This window comes from Balaenoptera physalus (genome assembly GCF_965194825.1).
Source record: "Balaenoptera physalus genome assembly, chromosome: 3".
Taxonomy (NCBI): domain Eukaryota; kingdom Metazoa; phylum Chordata; class Mammalia; order Artiodactyla; family Balaenopteridae; genus Balaenoptera; species Balaenoptera physalus.
The window spans coordinates 3,121,584-3,141,480 of record NC_138890.1 but is presented as its reverse complement, the minus strand read 5'-3'; the positions used below and the strand labels follow the sequence as shown (position 1 = coordinate 3,141,480).

Genomic DNA, 19,897 nt, shown 5'->3' with positions numbered 1-19,897 from the left:
ACGGGAGGGCAGAGACGTGGCAAGAGGGGACCTGCCGAGCCTGTTCTGGCCTCTGAGGCCGGGGTGGGGGGGGCGGGCTGGGCGTGGGGGGGCCGGCGGCTGCGGCACCTTTAAGACAAGGGAGGACCCCTCTTGCCCTCGGAGAAACCAGGAAGGGAGTCGCGAGCATCATACGGGGCTTTGGCTGTACTGTACAGTTACTGTAGGGGCAGTGACGCCGCCGCCGGAGCGAGGGAGCGACGAGGGGAGAGCCAGCGAGGGGAGAGCGAGACGCGGACCCCAGAGGCGAGCGGCCGAGGAGCCCAGTCCCAACTCCGGGCCCCGGCCCCGCGCGCCCCGGCCCGGCCCGGCCCCGGCCCGGCCCCGCGAGGTAAGTCAGCGCCCGGCGTAGCCCCCAGCGCGGGGTGCAGGGCGGGGACGGGCCGGGGGCGCTGCGCCCACCCCTGCCCTCTCGGGAAGGGGCGATCCTGGGATCCGGGGACGTTCCGCAAGTTTCAGAGGAGGGGGTGGTTGGCAGCTGCCCGGAGGCGGGAGGCGCCCTGGATCCCGAGGGCGGGGAGGGGGCGCCGCCCGGGAGTGGGTATTGGGGGCGAAGTGCATGGGCTTGTGCGCCAGCCCCCCCCTTCGTGCATGGTTTTTCGGGGCTCCCAGGCGCGCGGGGAGAGGGGGAGGGGAAGCGGGGCTGCATTGAGGGTGGGGGGAGCCGGCGTGGGGAGATAGGGGGGCGCGTCGCGTGCTAAGTTTGCATCTGGGTACTGGGGGCGCTCTCGCCCCCCGGGGGCCTATTCGGTGCTGCGTGCATACGTTGGAGTTGGCCAGGATTGAGCTCCATGGGGGATGGGGGGGAGGGGGCTGAAAAAACAGGGAGGGGGGCTTTGCAAAGGAGGGGGAAGGGGTGGGGTGTCCGGGTGGGCGGGCGCGGCCGCTCGGGCCTCTGGGTATCGTAGTTCCCCCGCGCTTGCGGCTGGCAGGTGGCAGGCAGCTAGGACTACTAGTCCCAGGGTGCCCTGCGCCGGCGGCCCGCCGCGGCCCGCGGGTAGGGGCGGTGCGGAGGAGGGGCGGTGAGCGGCGGGCTGGCGAGCCAATGGGAGCGGGCCGATCGCGCGGCGCGGCTTGGGGGCGGGCCCTGCCGGCCAGGGGGCGGGGCCTGGAGCCGGGCTCCCCTTGCCGGGGGCCGGTGGCGGTCCCCGGCTTCCGGCTGCGCGGCCCGCGGGCCGGCCCCCTCCCCGCCCCGGGGCCCCTCCCCGCCTGGTTGTGTAACCGTCCCCAGCCCCCCTCCCCTCAGCCCCCCGCCCCGGGGGGGGGGTCACCCACCCGGCGCTCCCCGGGGAGGGCGGCGGCCCGGGCGGCCGCGCAGCGCAGGCGAGCCCGGGGATGCGCGGCCTAGTGCAGACTGGGCCGGGGCGTGGGGGAGGCGGGCGGGCGGACCCAGATCCGGGGTAATTTGCATCGCCCTCCCCCCAGCCCGGGTGGGGATTGGCCGCCGGCGGCGGGGGGTGGCGCGGGGCCAGGCTCACTGCCGCCTCCCGGCCCCTCGGAGGGAGCCAGCCCAGCCGCAGCCGCCGCCACCGCCGCCGCCGGGGCCGGGCCCCCTCGCCGCTGCCCCGGGAAGGAGGTAGGAGCCCCCCGCGCGGGCGGCGCTGTGGGGGCCCGCGGGCCGGGGCGGGGGCCGCGCGCTGCGGCCGGGGCGGGGGAGGGGGCCGCTTCCTGCCCCCGCCCGGGCCTGACTCAGCCCTGGGCGGGGGGACCGGCCTGGCCCCTCGCCCTGCCCGCGCGGCTGTCCGGCCCCGGCCCCGGGGGAGGGAGCAGAGAGCACCCCTCTCCCCCGTCCGCGCCCCCAAAGCGCGTGACCCCGTCTCCTCTGGCCCGGACACCCCTCCTTCCCCTTGACGCCACCACCACGTGCGAACCCTGAGCCCGGGCAGAGGAGGGGGTGAGCTGGTGGGATCCGGCCCCCTCCCTCGCTTTGCCTCCCTCCCCGGCCTAGGAACCGGCCCCCTCCCCCAGCCCCGGGCCTGGGAACCAGGCAGGGGCCTGAGCTGGGGCCGGTGCACCCCCCGGGGCCCAGGCCTTTGCGGGTCCTGGGAGGCACTGTCCGCGCTGGCTGGCCGGCGGCGAGGGAGTCCGGTGGACCGCGGCAAGAGACTGCTGTCCAACCAGGCCCGGGCACCCTGTGGGCACCCACTAAATGTTTGGGGAATGTAGCCAGCAGTTGGCGGGGTGGCAGGGGGAGGTAGGCAACTCCTCTCTCCCCCTAGCCAGGCGGCGGAAGTGAGAGAGGTGTTGGTGCCCCTCCACCGGGTGTGCCCACCTGGCTCACCCATGGGTGGCGGGCTTGCTTGGCTTCCCCCACCCCCCCCCCCTCCCTGCCAGCTGCCTCCCGGACCAGGGCCGGAGCAGGCCCGGCCGGAGAGGGCGTCCAGGATTCCATGTCAGCCCCCCACCCCCACCCCAACAGGGCCAGGGCGTAACCCTGAGTGTGCCGCTCCCACACTGGGGGGCCCTCCCCAGGACCAGCCGATCACTTCCTACTGGCAGAGCTGGTCTTGGGAGAGGTCCGGGGAGTCCAGGCTAGGCCCTGCTGCTGCCCAGGCCCCCGAGGCTCCAGGTAGGGGGGCATTCTCCCCCGAGGGCCACCCCGGGTGGGGCCTGGCACTTATCGGCTGGGCTCGGGGCTCTGTTTACCGCCAGCCATCGCTGTGGAGACGGGAGCCTGGGGGAGAAGGGGGGGCAGGAGCCAGTGGCTGGAAGAGCGAAGCCCTGGGATCCGCATGCCTAATGAAGGAAAGAAGAGCCAACGGGGACACTGAAATTTTAATTCGTGGGTCACTTTGGGGGGGTATTTATTATTCAGTTCTGATTGGCTGACTGGCTGCGTGGTGGCCAGTCAGCACCCTGGCCCGGGCGGGGAGCCACGCAACTCTCAGCAGAGGCCCTCGGCAGCGGGTGGCTGCGGGGAGCCCATGCACCCTTTTCTCCGTGTGGGAGACTGAGGCCCGGCAGTGCTCAGCCTTCGTCCAGTGGGGAAGGTTCTCGAGGCAGTAGCTAGCCCTTGTGTTGGCGTTTTTCCTTCCCTTCTTTTCCTTGGAATCCTCTGACCCATAAGCTGGTTGGGCTGGTGGAGGTCCCCGATGCCATGCGAGGAAACTGAGACCAGGAGGGGAGGCCAGACGCAAGCATGGGGCCTCAGGGGCTTAGAGCAAGGCTCAGAGTGGTGCCCTATGGGGCAGGGAAGACTGAGGCCCTGGGGGAAGCAGAGAGCAGCCCAAGGTCACCCAGCCAGAGCTGGGTCTGACCCTTGTGGTCCTGCCTCCTAGTTTAGGACGCGTCCAAAGTCCTTTGTGTGTCACAGCCGAGGGGCGCCGGCCCACCTTTCTTCCAGAGGGCCTGGAGGTTGACAGCAGGCACCTGTCTGCCAAATGGAGCCTTTGCCCCAAGAGGACAGTGAGGCTCAGAGAGGGGCAGCAAGGTGTCCAAGGTCACACAGCAGGGGCCTTAGCCTCCCTGCGTCCCAGCCTTCCGAGGCAGGCCCTTCCCACCCCATCTGAGCTGCAGCCCCGCCCCTTGGCACCTTGGCCCCTGGAGACCGGCAGGGCTCTGTGTTTTTACAACCCATTATTTCCGAGGAGACCCAGGTCACCTCCCAGAGCCAAGAGTCAGGGCCAGCCCCTCTGAAGCAGAGCTGGCCTGAGGAGGGGGTCCACAGGGGTTTCAAATGCTGGCCCACTTGCTTTGTGACCTTGGACAAGCCCCATGGCCTTTTGGAGCCTGAGCATCCTTCTCTGTAAAATGAGGTGGTTGTGGGTTCCCCCCAGGTACTGCCTGCAGATCCACCTGTGTTCCCTTTCCTTCCCTCCCTCATGGAGGAAGCACCTGGGTCAGCTCAGGACACAGCAGGGATTCTGCTAGAGTGTGTGTGTGTGTGTGTGTGTGTGTGTGTGTGTGTGTGTCTGAGACACCCCCCCACCTGTCATCTTGTGCTCCAGGCACCTGATAGACCATAAACCACCCTGCAACAGCCCTGGGCAGTGGAGACCAGAGGAACAGGCTTGGGTGGGGGCCACTGTGGTCCAATCTCAGCCCGGCCCTCCGCTCCAGCTGAGGTCCACCTGGGGAGGTCACCTCCCTTCTGCCAGCCTCAGTTTTGCCATTGGTACAATGGGGTGATTACCTTTAGGCCAGAAGTGAGGATTTACTCAGTGATTCCCCAGGAATGTTTGTTGAGTGACTGCTGTGTGGTGTCAGGGCCTGGGGGAGCCTCTCCTGCATCTCTGTTCTGATGCCCTGAGTTCACAGGTGTCAGCTGGACTCCAGCCCTGCCCCAGGCTCCCTGTGTGACCTCAGGCAAACCTCTCCCTTTTCTGGGCTATCACAAGGCAGCTCTGAGGGGGTGTGAGAATAAGCTGTCCTCCCCCCCAGGCCCCCAGGGTGGGGGGATTTAGTCCCCTGCTGGTACCTGGGGGCAGTGTGTGTGGTGGGGGAGGAGGGTGGAGCCCTGGGAGGACTAGTTAGTTTGGCCAGATGGAGCCAGACAGATGACCTGTGTTCAAATCCAGCTCTACTGTGTGACCCTGGGCACGTTGCCTCAGTTTCCTGGCCTGTGAAGTGGGGCAGTGGTTACAGACCCTGCCTACCAGAGCTATGAGGATTGATGCTGAGTTGATCCAGACCAGGCCCCCATCAGCCCCGTTGAGGAACAGCCCCTGCCCTTGCGGCCTGAGTCCCGAGTCTTTGGAGCACCAAAGCGCGGAAGGTGCCCTGTGGAGAATCTGGCCAAAGGACCAGCCCCTCCATCTGTCCCCCCAGCAGGCTGTGGACGGCCACTCGGTGGAAGCGTCCCCACCCACGCCTTTCTGGTTTGACTGGAAAACAAGGCTCGGTCCCACCTCCCATCAGGATGTGTTTGATAGGAGGGAACTGGCTGGATTTGTAGGCACAGGACACTGGGGCCCCAGTGGGCCAAGCACCCCTTTGGGGTTTCCAGGCCGAGCTGTCCGCCTGCTCAGGCTGTGGGTGGGGCTGGGGGTGGTACAGGCACCTCCAGGTGACAAGCCGGCCTCAGGGGAGGGAGGGAGCAGTCTGGATGGAAGTCACCCAGGCCTCTCCTGGGCATCTTGGATAAGCAGGTGCAGCCTGAGTTGAGGGCAGTGTAGACACGGATGGGATTCTGTGAGGCCTGGCTTTGGTTACCCCTGGTGACAGGAAGCTTATTCCTTCCACCTCCACTGAGAATGGCTCTGTCTTCGCAGGGCTTCCTCTTGGAAGCTGGTCTTGGTGTCGGGGCTGTACTTCCTGGCCCACGACAGCACTCAGAGCGTGGGAACAGGGTGGGCCTCAGCCCCACCCATGAGTTGGGGCTCAGATGGGATCCCCATGACCTCCTAATCCCCACCCCCACCAGCCTCCACACACACACTTCCCACTGGGCCCGCAACCTTCCTGCCTCTGGCCCTTTAAGGCCCGGGCAGGAAGCCCCTCCCCATTTAGGGCAATAAATGGACACATAAAATGGCCGAGGGCCTGTTTGCTGGTGTCTGGCCTGGAGGGAGGCCTGCGAGGACAGGCGGGCAGGGGGCAGGCTGACAGCTGGCAGCCAGCAGTCACCCTGAGCTGTTGGCGCCCCCCACCTCCTGATCAGGATGCTGCATTCCTGTCCCATTAAACCCCGGCCTCGGTACTGGGCCAGGCGGGGATTGGCACCAGGTCGGGGCGGGGTAACCCGTCAGGACCAACCTTGCAACACAGGCTGCCAGGCTGGGAGGGGGCGGGGGCGGCCGGGCACTGGCCTGGCAGCCGCACCTGGGCGCCAGACTTGCTGTGTGACCTTGGGCCGGCCGCCCACCCTCTCTGGGCCTGGTTTCCCCCACACACACATGATGGCTCAGCTTCCTCCTGGGGCTCACCACACACTTCCTTGGTACACAGTAGTTGGGGAGGGGGCTGGATTCCTGGAATGACGTTCAGAGGTGAAGTTCAAAGCCCCCAATCCACAAGGGAGGGGGTAAACAGCCTCATTGGGCCTTTGGGGATTGTCCATGGCACATAGTAGGTCCTAGGCCAAAGTTTGCTAAGAGGATGGGAGTGGAACTCTTTGCCACTGTCACAACCCCCAAGGAAAATGAGGCACAGAGAGGTGCTTTTCTTGGCCCAGGTTCACCCAGCTTGGAAATGGAGGAGCCAGGATATGGACGCGGGCTGCTGTGGCAGGTAGTAGGTGTTAGAGGTCCCTTATATAGTTTCCTTTCATTCTCTCCCTGAGTTGTAGGGAGGGAGGCCTTAACCCCCTGTTAAGCTGCCCGCATCCCTGGACACTCCTCCAGGAAGGCGTCAGGTGGCAATTACCTACCTATCCACTGCTGGCCACCCCCTGAGGAGTGTGGGGGGGAGGAGGAGGCCCGGCCCCAACCCTCACCTTGCACCTGACCTTGGGGACTCTCCAGCCTCCTTCTCCTGCCCCTCTCCCAGGTGCCCACCGCCGGGCCTTTGCCCCTGCTGTTTCCCATGCTTGGGACACCTTTCCCACAATCCTAGGGTCCTTCCTGGGTGACACCTGCTGTTCCTGGGACCAGGTCAGGATGCTCCTGAGCTCTCCCTGCATCCCCAGTAGTTGAGAGGTGTCAGCTCAGGCCGGCTCAAGTGAGAGCATCTGAGTCCCAGCCTGGCTGCCGGTCTGTTGTGTGACCTTGCCCTGGTCTTATCACCTCCCTGAGCCTGTCCTCATCTCTAAAGCCCAGGGTCCAGTTAGTTCTTGAAGGTTCCAGGGCACAGAGGAGGCCCCCTCGGAGGGCAAAAAGCAGGCCCGGGTCCTTGCTGCCTGCTGCAGCAAGTGACCCTAGGTTAGATTGGAGGTGGGACTGGCACGGTCCCCTGGTACTGGGTGTGCCTGCCAGCCAGGTGGGCGGGGCTGGGTGTGGGCTCTCCAGCGCATAGCTCTTTGGTCTTTGGTTCCTCCTGTCGTTTGCTGCGCCCCTAACGTGCACTGCCCAGGGGAGGCCTGGGCCGGGGGCGGGGGGTGGAGGGTGGCCTGGGAGCAGCCCAGAGGGAGGAGGGCGCCCCACCTCCAGCCCAGGAAGAGCCTGCCGAGGCCTGCCCCTCAGCCGGCCGCCGAGTCAGCATCGAACGGCCCCGGAAATCCCATGGGGGCGAGTGTCGGGGTGGAGCTGTGATGAAACACGGGGCCCTGGGTGGGTGCGGGCCTGGGCTCAGGGGACCCTGGCCGTTGAGGGGGTGAGGCTTCCTGGAGGAGAGAATTTTTCGTTGGCTCATCATTACCGAGGAAACCGTCACGTGTCGGGGCACCTAGTAGGTGTCAGGTGCCAGCAGGGCCTCTCGGAGCCAGGAAGGCAGCCACGGGGCTCTCCTGGTGAGATGGTGCCGTGGCGCACGGTGGGTGCTCAGCGATAGGTGCTTTTTGCTGCCTGGACCCCACGTGACTTCCTTCTCCCACCTGGCAGGGTCTTCCTCTGCTTTCTTAGAGGGAGGGCCCTGAGAGGCCCGGGTGGGGGTGGGGAGGGCAGTGGCCCCGGGCGTGGCAGGCAGGTGGCGTGTGTTCCTGGAGAGAGGGCTGGGTCAGTTTAGTTTCCAGGGCCAGGGAAGGGGCTGTGGCTGGCTGGGAGGTGTCGGCGGGGGGAGGGTTGGGGGACCCCCAGCCTCTCGCCTCTGTCCGCTCCTGGATCAGCCTTGCTGGGTGCCCTTGGCCTGGATTCTAGCTGTCTCTGGGCCTTGGTGTTCTCATCTGTAAATGGGGGTCATGCTACTTCCCTGGGGCTTTCCTTGGTTGGTATTGCCCCAGGCCCTGCCCTTTGGGGGAGGGTCTCAGATGATCATCTGGGGGAAATAGAGGCCCCAGCTGGGAAAGGACAGGGACGCAGACCCTCAGACCCAGCCCAGACCCAAGGGCTGCCCCACGCAACAGGCTCTTAGCATGTGGCCCGGCTCCTCCAGCTGGTGGAGACCCAGGCCCAGGGCTGGGTACATTGCCCCAGGCCAGGTTCAAGGCCAGAGCTTGCTCCTTCCCAGCCGGGTGGCTTCCAGCAAGTGGGGGAGCCTGGGCAGCTTCACGCCTGAAGTAAGGATGTGCCAGCATCTGGCCCGGTGGGCTCGGTGCTGGTGGGAAGGCGGGGGTGGAGGGGCCTTGGCGAGGGGTGAGTCACCCGGACCAATTCAGGTCTCGACCTAGAGGCCCCAGGAGGACCCCTGAGGGGACACTGGCAAGCAGGGCCAGGGTGGCCATCTTGGCATGTTGGTGGCCCGGATCAGAGGAGGGGCGAGGAGGGGCCGAGGCCGGTCTGATCCGGAGTCCCATCTGCCCGCTTGCTCCCTGGGGCCCGGGGCCAGACGGCAGATGGTGGCAGGGGGTGGAAGCCGCCACAGGGGGCTCTGCCGAGGCTTCCCGTGGCCGAGCCTCGTGGGGGGGGGGTGGTCGTCGCGCCCCCATCCCCATCCTCCTGCTCCCAGCAGCCACATCTGAGCCTGCCCCGCCACCCACCGCGGGCTGGCGGAACAGAGGCGGGAGCTAAGCAGCTGGTGCGGTCGGCGGGAAAGAGGGCGGGCGGCGGAGAGAGGCGTCCCGGGAAGTGTACTGGCCGCCTGCACGCCACACAAAGGCCTCTGTGTCGGCCCCAAGGCCTGGACCCCATTCGCAGGGCGGCCCTGGGTCGGGACAGGCCTACCCTGGCCTTAGGGCTGACCAGACCAAGCCCAGCTCCCTTGCCGGGCCAGCCGCCTGTATCCCACTAGAGGCACAGTGGGAGGGATCTGTGTTAGAGCTGAGCTGGGTCACCCAGCTGGGGGTCCTGGGGTCTTTAGGAGGCTGAGGAAGGCCCGGTTCAGGCCCTCTCCCCAGAGACACGCAGAGGCTCTGGCCTGAAAGCAGGCTGGCTGGGCCCAGAGGAATGTGGGTTTTGTTGGGTGGCTTGGGGCAGCCGGGGGCTCCCCGGAGAGGGTGGAGGGGTGGGGACAGAGCCAGAGGGTTGCACAAGCGCCCGAGTGGGTGGATGAGTCACAGCCCAGGGGAAGGCGGAAAATAGGAGGGGGGGGAGAGGGGCGGGACAGAGTCCCCCCCATGGCCCTGCTTTTCCAAAGGCTTCTGCCCATTTGACAGATGGGGAGACTGAGGCCCGGAGAGTGGCAGGGCCTTGTCCCGGGCTGAACAGTGCAAACAGGGTGGCCAAAAGGAGAGGGGCTGGCCAGGCAGGAGGTGGGCAGGAGGCCCCTGGCCCCCCACTCCTCCTTGACGGGGTCAGCTTGAGTGGGCAGGGAGGGGGGTCAGCTTGAGTGGGCAGGGAGGAGCGTCAGGCAGTGGCCTGGTTTCCCCCAGTTACTCACTGCGAGGGCCGAGCCATGTCCTAGGGGTTCCACAGGGCAGGAAGGGGTCTGTCCTGCAGAGTCACCACCCCACCCCACCAGGGCACACCCTCGGCCCTGATGACCCTGGCCAGGTCCCCGGGTCTTGGCCTTACCCCTTCCTGCTGACTCAGAGTCCCCCAGGAGAACTGGGACCGACCAGGAGGCAGGAGAGAAGGTTAGGGAGGCTGAGGGGCTAGGCAGGGATGGATGGCCATGCTGGTTGGATACTGGGTCCTGGGTCAGTTGCCCTGGGTTTGAGTTGAGGTGCAGCCATGGAGCCCTGGGACTCCCTGAGCCTGAGCCTCGTTTTCTCACCTCTGCGGTGGAGACAGTGCTGCCTCTGGGACTGCTGGGCGCTCGGCCAGGGCAGCGCACGGTGGGTGCCTTATGTCACCGCTGTGGCCTCCTAGAGAGGGCATGGGCAGAATCCCGTGCTCAGATTCATTAGGAAACAACTTGTGTCGGGCATTTATTGAGCACCTTCTGTGTGCTCCCACGCCACTTCAAATTGTCCTTTGGACGGGCACTCCCCTCTCTCGTAAAGCAGGGAGGGGGGCCGGTGTTCATCTCTGAAGCACCCAGTTGGGTTTCACCAACGTCCTCTCACTTTGATGATGCAGAACCAGCCGTGGACCATCCTGGTGCAGAGCTGGGGAAACCGAGGCTGGCGGGGGAGGTGGGGCGGGGATGTGGGGGCACTACTTTCTGAGGGCCTCGCAGCCCGGCCAGTTGGCCCGGCCCTCCCTGTCCCTCACGACCACCCCTTCCTCCCCGGTGCTGCAGGTCTCGGCGCGGAAGATGGCCGGCGGCGTGGACGGCCCCATCGGGATCCCGTTCCCCGACCACAGCAGCGACATTCTGAGCGGACTCAACGAGCAGCGGACGCAGGGCCTGCTGTGCGACGTGGTGATCCTGGTGGAGGGCCGCGAGTTCCCCACGCACCGCTCGGTGCTGGCTGCCTGCAGCCAGTACTTCAAGAAGCTGTTCACATCGGGCGCCGTGGTGGACCAGCAGAACGTGTACGAGATCGACTTCGTCAGCGCCGAGGCGCTCACGGCCCTCATGGATTTCGCCTACACGGCCACGCTCACCGTCAGCACAGCCAACGTGGGTGACATCCTCAGCGCCGCCCGCCTGCTCGAGATCCCCGCCGTGAGCCACGTCTGTGCCGACCTCCTCGACCGGCAGATCCTGGCGGCCGATGCGGGTGCCGATGCCGGCCAGCTGGACCTCGTAGATCAAATTGATCAGCGAAACCTCCTTCGCGCCAAGGAGTACCTCGAGTTCTTCCAGAGCAACCCCATGAACAGCCTGCCCGCCGCCGCCGCCGCCTCATTTCCATGGTCCGCCTTTGGCGCATCCGACGATGACCTGGACGCCACCAAGGAGGCCGTGGCCGCTGCCGTGGCCGCTGTGGCCGCCGGCGACTGCAATGGCTTGGACTTCTACGGGCCCGGCCCCCCAGCCGAGCGGCCCCCGGCCGGGGACGGGGATGAGGGAGATAGCAACCCAGGTCTGTGGCCGGAGCGGGATGACGACGCCGCTGCTGGGGGCCTCTTCCCGACCCCCGTGGCCCAGCCGTCCACCGCCACACAGAACGGCCACTACGGCCGGGGCGGGGAGGAGGAGGCAGCCTCGCTGTCAGAGGCGGCCCCGGAGCCGGGCGACTCTCCGGGCTTCCTGTCAGGCACGGCCGAGGGCGAGGACGGGGACGGGGCCGACGCGGACGGGCTGGCGGCCAGCACGCTTCTGCAGCAGATGATGTCGTCGGTGGGCCGGGCGGGGGCGGCGACGGCGGGGGACAGCGACGAGGAGTCACGGGCGGATGACAAGGGCGTCGTGGACTACTACCTGAAGTACTTCAGCGGCGCCCACGACGGCGACGTCTACCCGGCCTGGTCGCAGAAGGTGGAGAAGAAGATCCGGGCTAAGGCCTTCCAGAAGTGCCCCATCTGCGAGAAGGTCATCCAGGGCGCCGGCAAGCTGCCGCGGCACATCCGGACCCACACGGGCGAGAAGCCCTACGAGTGTAACATCTGCAAGGTCCGATTCACCAGGTGAGCCGGCGCCACCGTGGCGTGGGGCGGGGGTCGGGGGGGCGTGGGGGGTGCTTCCTGGGGGCCCTTTGCCCCAAAAGCAGCCACACGGGGACCCCCTGTCCCGCCCTGCGCGAGCACGCTCACACCCTGCCTCCGCGTGTGAAAACAACACCGCGCCCTGCCCTGCAAGGGTGCCTTGTCTATCGGGGCACCCCCGACCCCCATGCGCCTGTCGAGAGAGCCTGGGTGGGTGGTGCCGCACAGGCCCTAAACAAGGTGACCACAAGAACATAAAGCGTGCCAGGCGGTGCCAACCTGCGTGAGGCTGGAAGGAAGGGCCCAAGGAGTCGCTTTTCTTCTTTTTCCCTGGGTGGTTCTTCTCATCCCGACTGGAGCATGTGGGCCTTGGGAGAGGGCGACAGCCCCACTTGGAGCAGGGAGTTCTGGTCGTTAGGTAACTTTGAAGTCTTCCGTGAGCCCGGGGGACTTGCTTCATTCAGCCAACGTTTATGGAGTGCCTGCTGGGTGCCAGGCCCTGTTCTAGAAGTGGAGGGACAAGCCAAAATCCCCGTGGGGGCGACGGAGCATGTGCGAGATAAAACCGCAGAACTGATAACACTAGTTGGTGGAAAGTGCCAGGGAGGAAAAGAGCAGAGAACAGGGTCGGGGTGCGGCTGTAGGTGCTGCCTTAAACAGGGAGGCTTCCCCGAGGACTGAGAGCTGAAGGAGGAGAAGGAGGGAGCCGTGGGGAGAGGGAAAGGGAGAGGCAGAGGGAAGAGCCAGTGCAAAGGCCCTGAGGCCAGTTCAGCTTAGGGAATAGCCACAGCCAGTGGAGGGAAAAGGGCACGGGAGCCGTTGGGCTTGGTCCCTGGACAGGAGGAGTTTGAGGCCAGGCTGGGGGGATTTTGCGATCTGGTCTTAAGAGTCCAGAGGTGGCAGGCTGGGCCTTGTGGGCCAGCCCGGTGGGGGCAGGGGGCTGGTGTGCGGGGGCCTAGCCAGGCTGGGTGACTCAGCATCACCCCCTACCCTCACCAGCCCCGGGGTTCCCCCAGCCACACCCACCCAGGCCGAAGAAAGAGGCCATTGTCCCAGCTTCCCGGCCCTGCCCTGTGGGGACAGGATCTGGGAGCTGACCCCCGGACCAGCACCTGGGCCCCCTCCCCAGCAAGCCAGGAGAGGAGGGTGTGGCTGGGACTCCAGGGCCCAGGAGTGCCAGGCAGGGGCAAAGGGCACTGGCCGGGAGGCAGGCAGCCTGGTAGGTGGCCTGGCTCCCCCCCTTTGGTGAGATCGGGGTGCCGGTGGTCTTAGGGGCCTCCCTCTTGCTCCAGTTGTGGGGATGGTGGACTGGGCTGGCTGTGGGCCCTGTGCTCAGGGGTCTTGGGGCCTGGGAGGAGCAGCCTGGTGGAGGCCCAGCAAGCCAGAGCCTGGAGAGGTGACACCTTCCCCCACGCCCCCACCCTCAGCCAGGCTCAGTTTCACCTTCTGGCCTGGAGCTCTCTTGGCCACCCCACCCTCAACCCGGGGCTGATCCTGTTTGCCGTTCTGGGAAACTGAGGCATAGAGAGGGCCACCAGGCCAGGCCTCTTCCTCCCAGGCGCCCACCTGGCTCCTCTCTGCCCCCCAGGGCCCCAGCCCCCGCCCCTCCCTCCAGGCTGGGGAGCCCAGGGGCCCCTCTGAGTCACACTAAAGAGTTGAGTAAGCAGGGCCTGTGGCGGCCGGGGCTATAATTACCCAGGCCGGGGCTTGAGGTGATGAAACTGGGGCTTCCTCCACCCCCACCCCACATTGGGACAGCCCCCAACCCTCTGTGCAACTCAGGGCAAGTCACTTCCCCTCTCTGAGCCTCCAAGCCTCAGCTAGGGACATCTCTGTACAGTGCTAGAACAATCCGAGTCCCTCCTGTTCCCTCCGTGACCTGGCCCCAGGGTCTGAGCGGGGCAACTGGGAGACCATGTTAGCCGGCTCCGAGGAGGCAGGGTTGGGGATGGCGGGAAGCACCTGGCCATTGCCATCCTTTCTGGTAACAGCCCAAGTTAATCCAGGGAGCGATGAGTTTGTTGTGGCCCAGGTTCTGCTGGCTCACGTGGGGGTGTAACGAGGCCAGAGAATAGGCAGGGGGTCTGGTTGCAAAGGGCCAGGTCTTGATCCTCAGAATAGTAAGAAGCCATAGAAAAGTTAGGCCAAGCAGGGACACCATCTCTGTGGGCGGTACCAGAGGGAGGGACTTGGGACTGAAAGCCGCGGGGGAGGGGGGTGCAGGCCTTTGTCTTGGGGTTGGGAAAGACTTCCTGGAGGAGGAGGGGCATTTCAGGTGGGGCTTTGAAGGATGAGTAGGAGTTTATTAGTCCTGGCACTGAAGAAGCTCTCAGTCTGGTGGGCATCAGAAGGGAGAGACCCCGAGTGACTCAGTGGAGCATAAGAGTCTGCAGCAAGGAGCAGGTCAGAGTCTAGCCAGAGCTCTGGAGACCGAGGTCCCTGCCCCTGCCTTGTGGATTCCAGGCAGGAATCCACCCCCATCACTATGGACCAGCATAGTACAATAGAAATATCATGTGAGCCACCTCCGTGACTCTACATTTTCTGGCAGCCACATTTTTAAAAAGTAAAAGAAACAGGTGAAAGTAATTTTAATCATATTTTACATAATCCATTAGTTCCATTTCAATATGTGATCAATAAGCAGAATTATAAATGAGATCTTTTACAGTACATTGAGCAAATGAAGTCTTCAGAATCTGGGGTGCCTTTTGCACTTCTTGCGCATCTCACCTTGGACCAGCCACATTTCAAGGGCTCAAGGGGACAGAGCAACACCTGGGTCATAGTCACCCCAGAACTGATAATGGTGACCAGCTTTGTGGGCCAAAGGCCCCAGGCTGAGCCAGGTCCACACAGTTCCCTGTGGGGTGAGATGGGCATGGAGGGGCCCTGGAATCACACCCAGTCCCTGTTTTCAGGGCTCACAGTCCAGTCAGGGAGACAGATGAGAAACAAAGGCAGTGGCATGAGGGACTGGGGGTGAGGGAGTCTGGGAGGGCCTCTCTGAGGAGATCACGTTTGGGCTGAAATTCAACTGTGAAGATCTGGGAGGGAAAAAAGTGCTCCAGGTAGCCAGAACAGCATGTGTAAAGGCCCTGAGGTAGGCTCATAGTTATCAGCATGTTGGGGTGACAGCCAGGAAGCCAGTGTGGCCAGAGCAGAGTGAGGCAGAGGTGAGGGGAGATCTGGCAGGAACTGGGGGTAGGGGGTGGGGTCCCTGGGGTGGGGGCTTGGTTACTACTGTGACCAGCTGCCCTGGATTTTCAGTGACTGAGGGGTTTCCCAGGACACAGAACTTTCAGTGCTAAAACCAGGACAGCTTAACCCTCTCTGTTACCAAATACTCCAGCATTCCTCCTTGTTCCCTGTAGCATTTTCAGCACCTGGAACAGGGTCTGGTATGCAGCAGGTGCTCAGTAAACGCCTGTAGTGTGAAGCCATGCACCTGCCACTGGGCAGAGCCCCAGGTGGGAGGGAGGCCTGTTATCTTCCTCCTCCTATGCATAAGAAAAGGGTTTCAGTGGGACTTCCCTGGTGGTCCAGTGGTTAAGACTCTGCGCTTCCACTGCAGAGGGCATGGATTTGATTCCCTGGTGGGGGAACTAAGATCCCGCAGTGCGGCCAAAAAACAAAAAAACAAAAATATTGGGTTTCAGAGAGGTTCAGCCATTTCCCCGTGGCCACACAGCGAGCGGGGTCCAAGGCCCTTTTCACACCTTCGCGGGTTCCTTGGTGCTGTTCTCAGAATGGGGACCCGCACCCCCTTTCCCCGCAAAACGGGGGCGCCCCCTGCTGCAGCCCACCTTTCCGCGAGGGTCCCGGTTTCCCCGCGACGAGGCTGGCGGGGGCGGAGGGGCTTCCATCCCGGGCAGGGGCCCGGCCGGGCGCCGGCTGACCCTCGGCCCGTCCACAGGCAGGACAAGCTCAAGGTGCACATGAGGAAGCACACGGGCGAGAAGCCGTACCTGTGCCAGCAGTGCGGTGCGGCGTTCGCGCACAACTACGACCTGAAGAACCACATGCGCGTCCACACTGGCCTGCGCCCCTACCAGTGCGACAGCTGCTGCAAGACGTTCGTGCGCTCCGACCACCTGCACAGACACCTCAAGAAGGACGGCTGCAACGGCGTGCCCTCGCGCCGCGGCCGCAAGCCCCGGGTGCGGGGTGGCGGGCTTGGGGGGCCCGACCCCGCCCCCGCCCCAGGGGCCCCTGCGCCGCCCGGTGCCCCTGCGCCGCCCGGCTCGCCAGACGCGCGGCGCAACGGCCAGGAGAAGCACTTTAAGGACGAGGACGAGGATGAGGACGAGGCCAGCCCCGACGGCCTGGGCAGGTTGAATGTAGCGGGCGCCGCTGGGGGAGGCGACGGGGGCGCCGGGGCCACCGCCGATGGCAGCTTCGCGGCCGGACTCGCTTGAAAACCAAAAAAGAGAAAACAGAAACCCGAGAAAGAGAGAGAGAGAGCAAATCACCCACCACCCCCCAAAAACACAAAAAAAGAAAATCTATCTATATACAGATATCTATATCTATATATATATATATACAGATATATATATATGAAGCGTCACAGAATCTAGGGTAGTGCTTTTCTCAGATTTTTCTCCTTCATGATGTTCTCTCCCTCCATGGGGACCCTCGCCCCACCCCACCCCCAGCCCCGCTTGCCCCCTACCCCGTCGATGGCTTTCGGGGCTCAGCTTGGGGTTTTTGTGGGACACGAGGATTCTGAGCTCCCCGGGCGCCCCGCGGTTCGGGGTCTGGGGTCCCATCGGAGGCCCGATTAGGGCCCCAGGTCCCGGCAGGGGTGAGGGTGGTCACGGGGGGGGGGGGAGGGGGCGGGGACGGGGGGGGGCTTTTCTTTTCCTCGCCCTTCCCCGCCCCCGCTGGTTTCTAGAGTCTTTTGAGATAAGACCTTAAAAATGATTTGTGTCCGCTGTGAGCGGACGTTAAAACGGCCCCATCCGCACCCCCACCCTCCTTCCTCAGGGCACTTCCGAAGTGGGGGTTTCCCCCTCCGTCTCCCCGACTGCCTCCCCGCCTCCCGTCCCTGCCTGTGGTCCCCCGGATCTCCTGGCCACCGCGACACAAATCTATTTATTTCCAGGCGTGGAGAAAGGGGAGAAGACGGGGAAGGGGGGGAGGGAGGGCGCCAGGGTGACTCCCCAAGGGCCCCCGCCGCCTTCCTTCACGGCACTTACAACCCGGCGGGACCCGCGGGCCGCCACTCAGGGCGCCCCTGCCACCCCCGTCTTGGTCCCCCGACCCAGGCCCACCCCAGACCCCATGAGACATTTGGAGCGAAACTTTTTGTCTTCACCCTCTCCCCTTCCCCTAGCCCTCTCCCGATTTTTAAAAGCACTTTTTAGATTTTTTTTTTCTCTTTTCCTCCTTAAAAACAAAATTTATATATAGATATATATATATATAAAATATACTTTTCCTCAGAGGAGCAGGCGACAGTGTGGGGTGAAAGAGCCAAGAGCAGAGGGAACGCAGGGTCTCACGGTGGCAGGGATGTGGGGAGCGAGAGTGTCCAGAAGTTCCAATGTCACAAAAGCAATAAAAACAAGATTTTACAAAAAAGAAAGGAAAAAAACAACAACAAGACAACCAACCACAAATAGAAGTCTTGGCACTTTGTAACAGAACGGGTACTACACTTTATCTTAATTCTTAATTTAAAAACATGTTTACAAGTTGCAACCAACTTCTATGAAAAGTCAAAAAGACAAAAAAAAAAATAAGAGAGAGAGCGAGAGAGAGAGCGAGAGAGAGAGCGAGAGAGAGCAAACAGAAATTCCTAAAAGTCGATTTATTTTTGTACAAAATAATAAAAAAAGAAACCCACCACAGACGTAGAATCCACTTCTGTTCCCCGAGGTGAGAAGGGGGTCAGGAAGTCACGGGTGAGGGCGAAGCCTTCTGAGGTATTTGTGCTTTACCACGGGGGCTCGCCTTGCAGGCAGGACTGCGGGGTTTTTGTGTTTCTGCCGTGTCCCCCCCCCCCCCCGATTCTGTCCTTTTTTTGGGTTCTGATTTGGAGACGTCTCGTCACCTGCTAGCCATACAGTGGCCACCCGTGTCCGCGGGGACCCTCCTTACCGACTCCCCAGCTCAGGGATGGGCCCGAGAGAGGGCTGGCCTTCCAACCAGCCAGAGCAATCCTGTCTCCCTGCCCTTGTCCCCCAACCCTTGCTGTCCCCCCACCCTCCAACATGGCCGCCCTTCCTTGTGGCCACCGAGGAGCTGCCATCTTGGATTCGCCATCCCCACTGAGGTGGGTGACAGGGGGCCCCACCTCCAGGGCCTTACTCCACCCCCCACTGCACCCTTCTTTTTACTCAAAGGCACTGACTGTAACCTGGGGGCTGGCACCTGCCTCCCCCCAGCCTCTGGCTCCCCAAAGGCCCGGCGTTGACCGAGCCACAGGCCACGGACTGGGGCCAGGGCTGGGGAGGCCGTGTCGCCAGAGGCCGGGGCACCCTCCTCCCCCCCCCCCCATCCCCTGTCGCATATGCAACCCTAGCGTGGGGCCCTGTAAATAGACGCTCTGCTGAGCGGAGACCCTTCCTCATCAAAAGCCGGAGGTGCGGGGGGTGTCCCCACTCCCCGCCTCTAGCTGCTGGCCCGTCACCCCGTGCCCCTTGGTTCTGTGACAGACCCCATCTCTTTCTTGTTTTTAAAGGGAAGCTTTTAAAGAAGGCAACTTTCATCATTGTTTCTACAGGACAGTTTTTTGTTTCCTCCTGCTCCCCCCACCCCTGAGCCCGTCAGCCCCCCAGATGTCTCAGGACCCCCCCTCCTGAGGGGGGTGGCAGGGGAGCCCAGGGCCGGGTGGCCCCGCCCACACCCCAGCATCGTGGGGCGAGCTCTCTCGGAGAACCACCCGTGGAAGCCGAACAGGGAGCTCGAGTGCCCAGGCTAGGGACCTGCACCCCTACCCCACCCCAGCTCCCAGAGAGGTTCCCTGAGGGGACAGCCCTCTCCCCCACTACCCACACACCCCCTCGCAATAAAACCAACTGAAAAATCACAGCTGTCGTCCTGGCCGGGTGGGGGGAGACCAGACTTGGGGGATTAAGGCCTCTGGGACTACAGCGGGGGCAAGGGCTGAACCCCCGCCGAGCACACTTTAACACAAACCTCCTCGGGAATTGCACTAAACCCCTACCCCTAGCTCTGCGCTCAGCTTCCGCCAGCCTTGCCCACCCACTCCGCCTTAACCCCTCTCCTGCTGCCCACCAGCCCATCCCCGGGGGGCCGCAGCATCTGCATGGGCCCAGAGCCGGGACCCCCGCCCTCCCAGCCCAGCCCCTGCCCCCAACTCCGCGCAATCACATACTGTATATAGACGTGGATCAATTTTATTTTTATTCTTTAAATTAAGGTCGTGATAAAGTGTTGCCAAAGATACTGCTGAATTCTCGCGTTTCAGGAAACAAACAAACAAAAAAAAAAAAAGAAAAAAATTTGAGGGGGAACGTGCTGACTGGTCAGAAAGGACACAGCAAAAAGTTTTTTTGTTTGGTTGTTTGGGTTTTTTTTTTGTGGTTTCTTTTTTTGGGGTGTTTTTTTTTTTTTTTTTAACTGCCTGGTACAAAAGAAAAAAAAAAAGAAAAAAAGAAAAATAGCGAAATTGTTATTTCCATCATCTTGGTGAAGCTGCGTGAATGTGTGTGTGCGCTTGTGTGTGAGTGAGGTCCAGGCGGGGGGAGCTCCAGGAGGGGGCTCCGGCGGGGGGTGGGAGGGCATCCTGGGACGGCGGCGGTGGGCCAGCAGGATGGTGGGGGCCGGAGCCCTCACCTGGAGCGGTCACCAGCCTGCAGGACCTGGGAGAGAGAGATTAGCACCCTTGCTGCTGCCCCCTGGCTAGCCCCCCACCTTGATCCCCACCCCGCCTTTTGAGATTAGGAGAAAAAAAAAGAAAAAGGCAAAAAAAAAAAAACAAACCTTAAAAACCAGTGAATGTAAAGTGCCGGACCAGGCCCAGCCTGACAAGGGTATGGGTCTCGACCTGTGCCCAGCCGGGCTCCCCTGGGCCATACCAAAGTCTGCCCCCCATGGGCGGCTCGCCCAGGAGACCCCTCATGGCTATCCTGTCTTGTCACCCTGTTTGTACGTGGCTGTCCCTTTGCTTCCTTCCAAGGGGGAGGGGGTCTTGGGTAGGGGGAGGGGTCCCCCAGCCCCTTCAAGAGTCTTCTGGGGAGTCTTTGCACTACTGAGACCCATTGTCCGTGGAGGGAACGGCCTCGTGGCATGTGATGGGACAGAAGAGGCAGGGGCTCCTCCAGGACCAAGGCAGTCCAGGCAGCCAGGATTGTAGGCGGCGAGAAACGAGAGAGTGAAAGGAAAAGCAGGAGAAAAAAAGTAAAAATCAACAAAAAAAAGCAAAAATCCTATTTTTTGAGAAAGAAAGATATTTATATTTGCAGTTTTATTTTAAAAAAGTTATTTAAGCTGAGGAAGCAGCC

General features: G+C 63.2%; 1 protein-coding gene across 2 annotated transcripts; it reads left to right on the top strand.

Moving 5' to 3' along the window:
- The first annotated feature begins 236 nt into the window (after positions 1–236).
- Positions 237–19,375, top strand: ZBTB7A (zinc finger and BTB domain containing 7A). Of its 2 annotated transcripts, none has more exons than XM_082453229.1 (3): positions 237–370; positions 10,132–11,405; positions 15,340–19,375. In XM_082453229.1, exons 2-3 carry the CDS (start codon positions 10,147–10,149, stop codon positions 15,839–15,841), a joined length of 1,761 nt encoding a protein of 586 aa, XP_082309355.1. In that variant the 5' UTR covers positions 237–370; positions 10,132–10,146; the 3' UTR covers positions 15,842–19,375. The 2 variants fall into 2 exon arrangements, with proteins under 2 accessions (XP_082309355.1, XP_082309354.1); XM_082453228.1 differs by lacking the exon at positions 237–370 and adding an exon at positions 1,387–1,615.
- The last annotated feature ends 522 nt before the right edge of the window (positions 19,376–19,897 follow it).